At 38.6% G+C, this 13449-nt stretch overlaps 1 protein-coding gene across 1 annotated transcript in view; it reads right to left on the reverse strand.

Moving 5' to 3' along the window:
* APBB1IP (amyloid beta precursor protein binding family B member 1 interacting protein) overlaps positions 1 to 13449 on the reverse strand; it is a 60871-nt gene that overhangs the window by 37913 nt on the left and 9509 nt on the right. Inside the window, exons 2-4 of the mRNA XM_027889736.1 lie at positions 7965 to 8036; positions 5885 to 5972; positions 3807 to 4096 (exon numbers count right to left, since the gene is read on the reverse strand). Of these exons, the coding sequence (XP_027745537.1) occupies positions 3807 to 4096; positions 5885 to 5972; positions 7965 to 8036 (450 nt within the window). The remainder of the gene's footprint in view (positions 1 to 3806; positions 4097 to 5884; positions 5973 to 7964; positions 8037 to 13449) is intronic.

The following is a 13449-nucleotide window of genomic DNA, read 5'->3' on the forward strand; positions in this document are numbered from 1 at the left end:
GGCCCTCCCCTTATCACCCTTCTGCAGGAAGCAGAGAAACCATCTTCACCAAAGTGGTTGAGTGTGGCGTGGGCAGGTTTTCTGATGAAAATTTTAGGCAGGTGTAACTCAGGCTTCACCTGCATGTGACCTGTATTGAACAGAGTTCACACATTGTACAAATCTGTGCATCAGAGCTCTCACCTGAGGGCCTTCACAAGTTTTCATAAGCTTTGTCTGACTAAATGTAGAAAAAGAAAATTAGCTATCAGATGTAAAATTTTAGCACTGTTAGAGAAATGCTTTGACAAGCTATGAAAATCTTTTTCCCACTACAGTATCATCACCACATTTTCTGAAATCTTTAAACAGAAGCATATAAAGTCATCCAGACAATGCCACAAAAAATGTAGAAAGCCTTATTTAGCTTAAAGACAGTTTTAAAAAGAAATGTCAGAATTGACAGAAACTTGTGAGACACCTCTATCCTTCCAAAGGTTAGAAAACAGACTCTTAGTATCACAGCTACATTTGGAATAACTAACACCATTCTTATTTGGTTACACCAACCAGAAGTGTTAGACAAAACTTCAGCCTTGACTGGCTCAAGAATCACTTTTCAAGAATCCTGCCTTACAGCAACATGGTTTTGATGATTTCATTTACAGCTGAATTCCATTTTACAAAGCAAAAATGTCACGTCAAAGCAAATACTGACCAAGACAGTGAATATTAATTTGAAATCAGTTCCATATTAATTTTAAATGGTTATTACCTCCATCATTCACACTGCAACCTGTGTAAGAGCCCTGTAGGCAATTCTGTGGACAGTACACCACAGTGGGAATGTCATCAGTATTTAAATACAATGTGTATCATAAAATGAGGCAAAGGCTGCAGGAGAAAGCAGAACCAGTGCCCTAATGAGGAAATCACCCACTGCAGACATAATCCTTAGAAATGCTTCTACCACCTGCTCCCATCCTTTTCTGCCTCTCTCCCTGTATCTGAAAAGAGACCAGACAATACCAGCAGATTTAACCTGGCACTGTTTCAGAGGAACACTTTAATTGAGGGAGAAGTGACTTTAAGCTACATTTTTTCATATAGAATACCAGTTGTGTTTAGCAAGTATATCCTCTTCTCACTCTGAAATCTTGTTTGACCCTCAGGTAATACAAGATGCCAAGCTAACAGACATTTAACTCAGTACAACACTAATGGGAAAGAACTTCAGTTGATTTCAGTGAGCCTTAGATCACAGCATCATAAAAGCGCTGTTTGGAAGAGAGGTCTGAAGGCCCAAAGCCACTCTCCCTGCCCAAAGCAGGATGGTCACCAGCACTAGATCAGGTCACCCACGATTTTCCTTGGCAAAGTTTGCAAAACCTTGAAAGAAAGAGAATCTGTGATCACCTGTTTCAGTGTTACACCACCATCCGAAATGAAGAGGTTTTTCCTAATGTCCTATCTGAAACTACAAAGCTACAACTTGTACATGTTACCTAACATTACCATTGAAGAATTTGGCTCCACCAGTTTGCATCTACCCTTCAGGTATTTTTAGGACATCATTAGATCACTCCCGAGCCTCCTCTGTCAGACTAAAAAAGCCCAGCTCCCACAGCCTGTCCTTGCTGGCCCCTGATCACTCCATGCCCCTGGCCATCCCATTACCTCTGCCAGATCTCCACATCCAGAGCAGAGTGCAGTATTCCAGGTGTGGGCCTGTCAGTGCCAAGAGAAAGGAATAATGGGTCCCTTAGTTTGCTGGCCATACTCTTCCCAGAGGCCAGTTTACTCTACTGAGATAACCTTGAACTTACAGTTCTTATTCACTGTGGTATCCACCAGCACAGCCTCTCCTTTTCACTAGGGCTGCTGCTCAGCCTGTCAACTCCTAAACTGTACAAACACATGGCGTCATTACACCCCGGGCGCAGGACCTTGTACCTTGCTGGGTTTCTGAGGGTTTTGCTGGCCTAGTCCTCATGTTTTCAAGGTCCCCTCACACTAAATATCTGCCACTCATCTTGTCAATCAGTGCCCTAAACTAAAAGCATCTTCAGCACATCTGCAGGTGGGTTTTATCACTCAGGTCACAGATGAAAACCTTAAAGAGTACAAATCCAGTGCTGATCCCACTTGCTACCCGTCAGCAAATCATTGACTACCAGCCCCTGAGTCTGGAAGTTGGGCCAGTCTCAGCCCATCTAACAAGATACCCTTCCACACCACACTTGTCAGCTTCCAAACCAAATTATTAAGAAGCTTAGTATTTCCTTGAAGGTCTAAATCAAGATGGGGACATATTTGTGGGACAATGGATAGAGCTTATCTTGATAGCATCTCTTCTACATCAATTATACTATCTAAATAAAAGACTTTAGCTTATAAAGCTGTCTAGCTGCTGGTTTTTCAAATGTCGATATTCCTTTAAGACAGAAGTTAACTGTTATCTTTGAGACTCAAAAAAATGGCACAGTTCCTCTCACATGTTTATGATCTTCAGTCTTCAAACAGCTCTGAAAGGTCCTATGCATCAAATGAAGCTTTACCCAGTGAATCAGTTTTTGTATCATCAGAAATGTCCTCTTCCTAGCCCATTTTCTGTTTCTTTTCTGAATGTCTGCTGTATTATGGCAAACACAGGGAAAGTAGTGATGCAGAGGTGATTCATATTCAGTCTGTGTGGACTTCTAAACAGTAGTGAATTGACCATGGTTTTAAGCAAAACTGACTGGTACAGTTCTACATGAGCTGATAGGGCACTTTCACATGTTCCCCAAAATATTTCCATTCCCTAAATGCAAACATCTTATCTCTATCATAGTTACTGCACACATGAAGACTGATGAAACACATAAACACTGAAAGAGATGATTTCATGTTTTTTGGGCTGCATCACTCTTCTAATGGACATGCTCTCCTCACAGGACTGTTACAGGGCAGAATTCTTAAGTTATCTCTCACTCCACAACCTCACATCAAAGAAATAAATTTCTAAAGCTTCTACTAGAAATATCACATTTGATTTCAGTTGTTAAAACAGCTCTGCAGAAACACAAACAGGGAGGACGTTGTGATAAGTCTGAAAACTTTGACACAGGTAAGCCAATTGTTTATGGTTACCTGCTGATATCTTGGGCACGTTGTAAGTAAAGGGCACTTGTCCCCTGTTTCAGATGGTCTTCAATACTTCCTTTCAAAGACAAGACCAAGAAGAGCAGAGTGATTCTGTGTTAGGATTAGGAGAGATACTTCTTGTGCTCAGTCTTACACGTAGTCTCCTACCAAATGCTGAATATCACATAACTGAACAGCTTTCCCTATTGTAAGAAATCACTTAGGCCAGGGATGGATCTGGGAAACATCTGCAGTATTGTCTTACCAGTACCAGTAGCACAGACTCCACTGAATGAACACAGTGACATCTCCACAAAGTGGAGGGATCTTTGGCCATGTTTTGCACTGATGCCAAAGCCAAGTCCTCTCTAATAAGATATTAATTGATCAGTACTTCTTAAAAAAAATCAGTGATAAATTTTCTGTTACAATAAACCCTTTGTGATGATTTATGCCTGTACTGGGCTATCAAAATGATGATTAGAAAGGTGAAGGAGTGGGCAATAAGTCAAGGAACAGGCAGAAATTGCTGAGCTCACAACAACAGAAACCTCACTCCACAGTTCACGTATGTCTCGTCATTGCAGAGCTTTCCCATGGTCCATCTACCTGAGATATCCACAAGCTTTCCAGTGCCAAACACCACTTGCAAAATTACAAGAACAAGTGAATGCTTAGAATAAGGTTCCACCCAGACTTACCTGGGTAAGTGACTCAGATGGAGGTGGTGGAGGTGGTGGTGGAAGGTCTAAATTAGGGTCTGGAGGTGGAGGGGGCAAGTCATCCCCAGACTGGCCAGTAATGGTAACATAGACACTCGATTTAGAACAAATGTCACTATCCAAGCCTGTTGAAGGCTGAGTGACTGTACTTTGCTGGTTGCAAGATGTGTTCTGGGCTTGTAAAGTTCTCTGTTCAACCTCATTTATGTCTGCTACAAGATCAGCCATTAAAGCATCCAGGTCTTTGTCCTCTAGGGCATTTAAGGATTCTGGAAAGAAAACCACAAAATGTGTCAGAGTGAGTGCAATGCAAAAGACTGTTTCCAGTTCAGTGGAGATTAAACTGCAGAAGGCATGGTTACTGTAAGGTATAAGGGTTATGGGAAAGGAAACATTTTACATGGTTTGGGAAACAAATGTGCTTTAGGAATAGCCATTAATCTGCTCATGCTGAAGTTCACAGAACAAGGAACTCCATGAATAAAAACTAAATCAGACAGGAAGCTTCAGTTCCAGCGATACAGTCTCAGGCCCTTATGATGTTATAAAACAAAGTCCTGATTCAGCAAGGTCACTGGGTACATGCTTAGTGATATGGATGCAAGAAATTCCATTAACTCCCATTAGGCTATTCACTTAAGTGCATACATAAATGCTTACCAAGTTTTGGTATAGCAACAAAACACGTAATTGAGGCCTAGATCAAGAATATCTTCATATATTGCTACTATTCTACAACTCTAAAATTAGCATGAAGCAGATTTAAAAAGCTCTAAGACACATGAAATCATACGGTATCATTTGCAGCACATCAGTAATTGTGCGATCAACATCTGTGGCATACCACATGGGCGTGTCACACACAGGCTTTTGAGGATCTTTTAAGCAAAAAACAAACAAGACCATCTGTTTTAAAAGCATCTTATAAATCAGATAGAAATATTGTAACTTTTTCCTTCTGTTTTCTACTCCGACAGAGCATAAGATAAAATCCTATACTGGAACTTATTACGTAATTTCTTTTGTGGTTTGAACTAGCCATGGTGTAAGAGATACCGTGGAATAAAACCCTTGTAGGATGATTTAGCTTTCAAGAAGAGAAGGGTTTTTTTAAGATCAAACAGATTTGTTGTTTTAAATTTCTTTAAAGAGTGTAGTTAAAAAATAAATAAATTACAAATTGGGAAAACTTTTAAGTGAAATTTTGGAAAGGGATGGAGAGCACTGAACTGGATACTGACAGTTATATATTCCAATAAAAAACAGATCATTCATCAGACTAAGTGTGAATATGCCATTAGATCATCTTCTACTAATAGAGTATTTAATAAGTTTTTCTCTTCAGTGGGAAAGATGTCTTATATGTGGTCCTATGTATTTGCATAGCTCTGCCCAATTTGCTGGTAGAGTCATTAGAAAATCTAACAGAGAACTGATCACGAGACAAAACGAAAGGGTAACACCAACTCAGGCAAATGCAAACAACCAGCTCCCGATAAAAAAAGACGGGAAAAAATAAAAAAAAAGCAGCACGAACAAAACCATAGGGAGGGTTCTTTTTTTAAATTTGGATAAATTCCTCATTTGGTTTGTCCCACAGTATCAACAAGCAGCTGTACGTGCAAAAGTGGCAGTGCAAACCAAAATGAGAATAAGTAATGTAAAGTGGAAGCAGTGGAAGATGAAACAAAATGCTTACACAGTTCTGACATTACACTGAGGAACTTTGTCTTCTATCAAGTGAAATCTTTATATTAAAAAGGTTGCATTTTAGGAAGTTATTTGGAAGACTTCTCATTTTTGTTTTCCTCTACACCCAGATCTTTTTTAAAAGTCTGATTCCTGTTTAGACTGACTAATGCCCAAAAAAATTGGCCCCTTCCAAGTTTCCTAAATTGAGAGGAACAAATATACCTTCCTCTGCAGCAAAACAGGGTTCTTTTGTTTCATTTGGGATTTTTTTGATCTAGGGTATGTAAAGATTTTCTTCTCATTTGTTGCTGTGAGGTATGTTAAGTAAGCATAAAAGGCATGAAAGAGTCCATTCAGCTACTTACCGTTTAAATCTTTAAAACCAACTGTAAAGCTGAATTGATTGTTGGACACTTTGGGGGATGGAGGTGGTACTGTCTCCACGCCTAAACTCTGTTAAGGTAGAAACAAAAAAAACAGGTATCTGATGAAATAATTACTATTACAGATATTAACATTTCTAAATCAATTACCTGAACTTATCTAATGAAAGCAATTCTTCTTCAAGGAATAGAATGACACACATTGGTTTCTGGGATTATGTCTAAACAGGTAAACTAACTAGGGCCAAGACAAGCACTATCTCACAATCACGCCAAGGGTTTTGCGTGCTTCTCAATCCAATGCTGATCCATGATGACAGCAACTCTTGTCACCACACCAGCAACACCTACACTTGGTGTGGGGAACAGCAGAAAATGGGAGTGTTTCTAATCCAGACACTGGACAAAACCAGACTGAGTTTTAGCTTTCTTTAGCTTTTTGGAGGAGGGTGTGAAAAAAGTTTAGCTATGTACATATGTAAGCTACAGTGCCATTTTCTCTCTGGAGTGTTTTATTTACTAATGTAAATGTACCCTAGCTGTTGCTTTCTTCTGCTCTTTCAAAAAAAACCCACACGTAAACTGTAAATGTGCTTAGTTAAATAGATAATTCCTAGTTTCTGGCAGAAAAGCCCAAATCTGAACTTGCATTTTGTTTTTCAGCCTTGTTATGCAATGTAAAGATATCTCTGTGTGCTTCCATCATTTACACATACCTTAGGAATACAGAGACTGGTAAAAAAGTGTGAAAAACTATCTACACTCTTGGTTATTGGACTTTAAGAGTCCAAAGAAATTAAGATCCAAGTCTGTTAACTGAAAGTCTTCAGACTTTCAGACAGGCCTGTCTCCTTCTCCCATGCTGATGTAAGAGGTGATGCCAGAACTCTGGAGTGAAGGAGTCAGTCTCTATCTTAGGAGGATTCCACCCCACCAAGTAGTGCACTGGTGAACAGACACAAGAGGTTCACTCTGCATCACCTGCACTCTTAACAGTGCTAGGTCCAATCTGAGGAGGTCAAATTTATCATAAGTAGTCTTTCTTAATTTTTCAAGACATAATAATAACATGAAATTACCATAAACCCTCTCGTCTTTATATATATAGATATGTATAAATATTTATAGATAAAATGTGCACTATTATAAAGAGCCCTTTAAGAGCACAAAAGCTACCAAGGGCCAAAGTGTTGTGATTTGACAGCTAAGAATGTCATGTGAAATCTTGGCTTTCACACAATTTAAACACAATATCTATTCTGAGGCTCGGAATTATTGGCATTTAATTTGTCAAGCACTGAGACTCACCAAGAAGAAAGACCCCCTCGAAACAGAGGCTATAAACATACAAAGAATGCAAGATCACAACTTTAGTGTTTTTGAGCATGCATTTATTAAAATGGCAATATTATTGTCTTTGTAGGGTTTTTTTCTAGGAATAAAAATTATCCTTTCATCAGATTATGCAGGAAGTATTTAATGACTAGAGCTTTAGAAAGAAGCTCATGCTCTTTTACACTTTCCTCTCAAGAGTGTATTCTGCACTGGCAATAATGTCTCTATAAATTCTTGAATGCCGCCCTAGCTGAAACTTAATACTGTGCCATATATAAAGATTACTTTTATGCATACATTCAAAACGTTGCTTTCATTTCCAAAGTTCACATTTGACACTCAGGCTACATCCCACTTACCCATGTATGCAAATCATTCATGCCTGAAAATTCAGACTCAGACTCTTCCTGTTTTGACAAAATCTTTTAATTTCTTTGGACCAAGTCCAGAGGAATTTAAATTGGTGACTTGGGGTTTTTTTGAGAAAATGTCTTTCTTAAGCAATTAGCTCTCTTTAAGAACCTACCCTGCACTGATATTACCTTATACTTCAGGCCATTTATTTTAACTGTCAAGGGAAAAATTTAATTGAAGGTTTTTCAAAATAATATATTTGTATTTATTCAGAGTGGAAGTATATGTATGAAAAATGTAGAAAATTTACTTCTTTTCCCTGACACATAATAGCTATTTTACTAATTTTGATGGAAAAAAAATAATTATTTACCTGGGTCAGCATGTCCATCTCCCCAAGTAAATTGCTGAACATTTCATCTATATCATCACAGGTTTGCTCCATCTGAAAGAAAAAAATCCACAGGCAGAAAGTCATCAAAAGTTCATTTTCAAGGCCAGTAATAGTCAAAACCAGAAGAGATGCAATGTTCTTTTATATTGTGTTCAAAATTAACTTTAAAACAATTGTTCATGACTTGCAAAAACCTGAATACATAATCTAGAAGTAACTACTAGCATATCAGACCCTCAATATTCTTAAACCCACGCTTGGGATCTACACTAATCAGAAATTCCCACAGTCTCCTTGTGTTCTTTACATTTCATAGGAAGTCACTGGCTAATAAACCATGGTTGTACCTTACACATCAAAGAAATACACGTGAGAAATGGAGAGGGAAACAAAGTTTAGGGTTGAAAAATTTCTGAATGTTTCATCTTGAAATCCTTCTTTCTTTGGCTTAGACAACTAATATTACAGGAGTTTAGTGGGTGTTACCTAATGCAGGACCTGGCTATGATTAGGTACATGACCATTATTTGGCTCGATATTTCTCTCTTTTTCTTTCAAATATCAGTGCACTGAGAGAACTCCAGTCTTACCTAACCTGAAGACACCTGAGGGGGAGCACCAAAAAAGGGAAATGGGTACATGCTGCATGCCAGTAAATGGTGATGCTTGTTGCAAGAGGGCAGTGTGAGGACAGGATTGAACACTGGTGGTGCTGAGATACGGCAGAGACACAGTTCCTCTAATAATCCTCTTCCTCTTAAATTTGTTCCTTTGCAGGAAAAGAAGCACTGTAAAAAGGGTATCTGACATGGAACATTACCAGAGACAAGAACTAGAAACATTTTTTTTAAGAGGCTCAAGTCTGCAAGGGATTGGGAACTGTGGTACTGATTACATAAAACTAGGGGTCAAACTAGGGCCAAACTTTAAACATATAAGTAGTCCCACTGGTTTACTGGGTTTGTGTGCACCTGTATTGGATTTATGTGACAAGGTTTTGGGGGGAGTGGTGGGCTGCAGGGGTGGCTTCTGTGAGAAGATACCAGGAACTCTACCATGTCAGAGAGGGACAGTGGTTCAAGTCGGCTCCAAGATGGAGTTCACTGGCGATACTGGTGGCATCTCTGTGACAACATATTTAAGCAAGGGTAAAAAAAGCTGCACAGCAGCTGCACAAGAGCAGTGAGAAAATCTGAGAGAAACAGCCCTTCAGACACCAAAGTCAGTGTAGGAGGGAGAGATGTTCCAGGTGTCAGAGCAGAGACTCCCGGATGAGGACCAACCTGATGCAAGAAAGCAATCAACTGAGGTCACAGGCAATTCTAATGACAGTAAAGACTGGCAGCAAAAGAAGACCAGCAAGTACCCTGTTCTTTGATCTTAATGCTTTCCCTTTAATAGAGCATGTATCCATAGTTAAATCATAAAGGCCACTGAATCACTGAAGTCTGATGTTTGAAAATCATTTAGTAACACATCTGTAACATGACAGTTAATACTGGAGCAATTTGAGCTACTCTACTTACTTTGGACTTCATCTTTCTGGCACCTACGTAAGCATGACTGGTTTAATTTCCACTTGTTCTCTTACCACCTGTATTATTCCTGGCACCAGATCTCATTAGGCGTAGGCATGTACAGCTTTCATCCGTCAGGCTCAGGGTACAATCTACCTCCTTTAGATGTTTTTTGTAGCCAGTGTAGTTAAACAAGGCACAGGCAATTGGGAACTGAACTTTGAACTTTCATATTTCTCTCAGATCCCAGAAATCAAACATTTAGGAACTGGATACTGTCAAAGACATTTTAATAAGATGTGGTTAGCAGGGCTGAGGGTAACCCAATCCCAACAGTGGAGATGGCACAGCTATGCCCATGGAACAGGGAACACACATCACACAGCACTGAGCAAATGGAGAGTTAAAGTCATCTTTTTGCTTCATTTCCAGCTGACAAATCCACACTGGATGGCTCCCTCTCTCTGTCTGTATCACACTTAAACAGAGCTCTGCATATACAATTCCGTTTCTGTAGATTCAGCAGTATGCTGGGTGGCATATGATTACTGAATCTTAATTCATTTATTTGAATCAACAGCTGTGTAGCTTCCTACCCACCTGGCACTTGGAGAATCAATTTTCATAGAAAGGATAGATAAAATGGCACTTATTTGATCAGGGAGAGTGAAGATACATTTGCTGCATGACAAAAAATGGAGCTGCAGTTCATACTGAGAAGTATCTCATCAGTGTTTAAATAATACTGAATAATTTTATGTTTTCCTGTTTTCTGATTTAGGAGATCAAAATATCTTCTAAGGAAATCTCATCAATTCTAACTATTTGTATGTTTTTGAGGTTTTTTTTTTTAAGCACTAGCTAGATCAACTTTCGGGAAAAGGTCCTCACACAGTTCTTCTGACAAACTGAAATCCTCCTTTGCTATATTTTTTCAGAACAGGAATATAAAAATGACAAAAAAAATTACTCAAGTTGCAACCAGTTGCAGCCTCTTATCAAGAGGAGGAGTAAGAACTGTTTAAAAAGGAAAAAAAATCAAACCTAAGAATACTCCTCAGTAGTTAACAAAAAAAAAAAAAAAAAAAAAAAAAAAAAAAAAAAAAAAAAAAAAAAAAAAAAAAAAAAAAAAAAAAAAAAAAAAAAAAAAACTGAATATTGGACTTTTCACCAAATTACAGGCCTTGTAGAGGTTTCAGTGAATTTGGAGTTCCTTCTTTTCGATTATATGATTTTCTGAATATTTCGATACATTTGATTTATAAGAAAAATGTAATCCTATGAAAAATCAATGTGCAAATAATTCTGTAAGAATTTTCACTGTAAACTGGAGCTGAGATTGTCACTGATTACTCTTCCTCACTGATATCTTCAAAATGACATTTAATACTTTGGGTTTTTTAACTCTAAGCACATGGGCGAAGGGAGAGGGTATGAACATATATTTTGAGAAGTAAATATGTCAGTGTCCCTTTCAGATGTCATTTTTAATGAACAGCCAGCCACCATCACTAGACGGACAAAGTCATGTTGTCACCAAGCCACTGCCTCTACTGATGTCTTTATTTTCTCTTGAATTCTTATTGATTTGGTTTAGGAAAACAAAATTACTCTCATAACTAATGAATACGCTGGAAATATTTTTATATTAAAACACACATCTCTTAAACTGATACGAGAACTCTACATATTCAGAGATTTTGTCAAGAACTAAAAAAACAAAAGATAATAAAATGAGTCCCCATAGCATGGAACTGCAAAAGAGTGTCCATCCAGTCTCCTCTTCTTCGACTCCTCTCCTCTCCACTCTTTTCCGATTGCCAAGATAGGAACAAACAGACAAAACATTCTGCAGATTTGGAAACTATCCCATTGGATGTTGCTCCATTTCAGACCAGCAAATTCTTCAGAGTTTCATAAATAGCCTTGAACTTACTCAAACCCGAAATTCATGTGCATGAGTGTGCAAGTGTATGAGCTACTATTGAAAAAAAAGGGAAAAGATTTACCAAAGTGCCCAGAAGAATATTAAGTTTCATACTCAGAATATGAGTATGTAGATACATGAGTACATACGGAATATGCTGAGTTGAGTTGAACAAGACCCATAAGGGTCATTAAGTCTAACTCTTAGTCCTGACAGGACCATACCCAAGAGTTACACCATGTGCCTGAGTATCATCCAAACATTACTTGAATTCTGTCAGGCTTGGTGCTGTGACCACTTCCCTGGGGAGCCTGTTCCAGTGCCCAACCACTCTCTGGGTGAAGAACGTTTTTCTAATATCCAACCTAAATCTCCCCTGACACAACTTCAGGCCACTCCCTTGGGTCCTGTCACTGGTCACCACAGAGAAGAGATCAGTGCCTGCCCCTCCTCTTCCCCTCGTGAGGAAGTTGTAGATGGCAAGGAGGTCTCCCCCAAGTCTCCTCCAGGCTGAACAGATCAAGTGATCTCAGCCACTGCTCATACAGCTTCCCCTTAAGGCCCTTCACCATCTTCACTGCCCTCCTTTGGACACTCTCTAATGGCCTAATGTCTTTCTTATATTTCGGTGACCAAAACTGCCACAATATTCAGTCCTCCTCTACAGTAACTTTTCTGTCAGGTTTTTCTCTATTTAGTACTAATACCAGGAACTCTTAAAATCACTGTCTACTACAATAAACTGAAGAGAAAAAAACCGCCCAGAACAGCACTTTTACAAGAAGTTTTCAAGGTTATACATAAGATTGTATGCAGAGAAAAAAATCAGAATTGAAATAAAATGAGGAAATTATGGTTGTCACAAATAAACATGCTAAGGAGGGCTTTGTACAAAGGCATATAAGTGAAACCTAATCTATTTTTAAAACGATTGATTTTCAAACTGATGTCTTTTAGACCACTCTTTGAAGTCACACCAAGCACACAGTTAAAGGTATTCCTTGTCTTTTTTTTCCCTCAGATTTTCACATTCTCAAATTTTGACTGAGCTCTCACAATGTTTTCTTGAATTTATTTTACTTAATAGTCCCACCTTTCTCATACTGTATATCTAACAGGTTGAGACATTTTCTCTTCAGCTTGCTATTCTGACCACCAAGTCTCACTATTTAGTTTAGGTATATTAAACCCTCACAGGTTTATTTAATACATAAGTACTGACTCACTGTATTTTGACTCATAAGTTCACCCCACCGTTTACCAGAAGTCTTCTAGACATGCTAAATCTATTATTTTTTTAACTTCCCCAATTTCATACTTAGCAGCCTCCTTACTGATAAAAAGAATTTAAATCTAAATCCAGAGACACGAATAGCAGAATTCTTGTATTTTGTTGTACGATTTGTACTTATAGCATCTTTGTATTTCAGCTTAAGAAAGAGTATGGTTTCTGCGTATTTGCTTCTACTTCTCCTTGCCTTTAGTCTCTGCCTTTTTTTCTGTCATATGCTTTGTTGCAGTTTTCCAAAGACCTACTTGCATCCATTCAGGTGCCCCAACCATTTACTTTTCCCAAGAACCAGCCCTCCTACCCTGGATGACAATACAAAACTCCTGTGCACTGTATTTCTAAATTTGGCAACAGAACCCTACAAAACTTCCTTCCCCTAAATATCTACTCCTTATATATGCTTATTTTGAAATTGAGATGTAAATTTCTACATTTTTTGAGCTATGGACTAGGGACTTGGAATTGAGTTCTCTCACTTCTAACAACAGACAAATTTAGCAGATGCACAGGAAGAGATGGATGGGAAACTCCCCGCTCCAACTCGTTGTGCTTGCAATGAGCAACATTGCAGTTGAACTGCAATGAACAGTTCAACTGCAGTTGAACTGACAGTGAACAACAGTGTCTTTTTCCATGTGGATGGTCCAGGATTCAAGGGCACCAAAGAAATACACTGAGAAATTCCTTGCTCAGATACAAGAATGGAGAAGCAGTCCTTGCACTCACTTT

The sequence above is a fragment of the Empidonax traillii genome, unplaced genomic scaffold, assembly GCF_003031625.1.
Source record: "Empidonax traillii isolate 1590-97213 ecotype Southwest subspecies unplaced genomic scaffold, ASM303162v1 scaffold271:size677799, whole genome shotgun sequence".
Taxonomy (NCBI): Eukaryota; Metazoa; Chordata; class Aves; order Passeriformes; family Tyrannidae; genus Empidonax; species Empidonax traillii.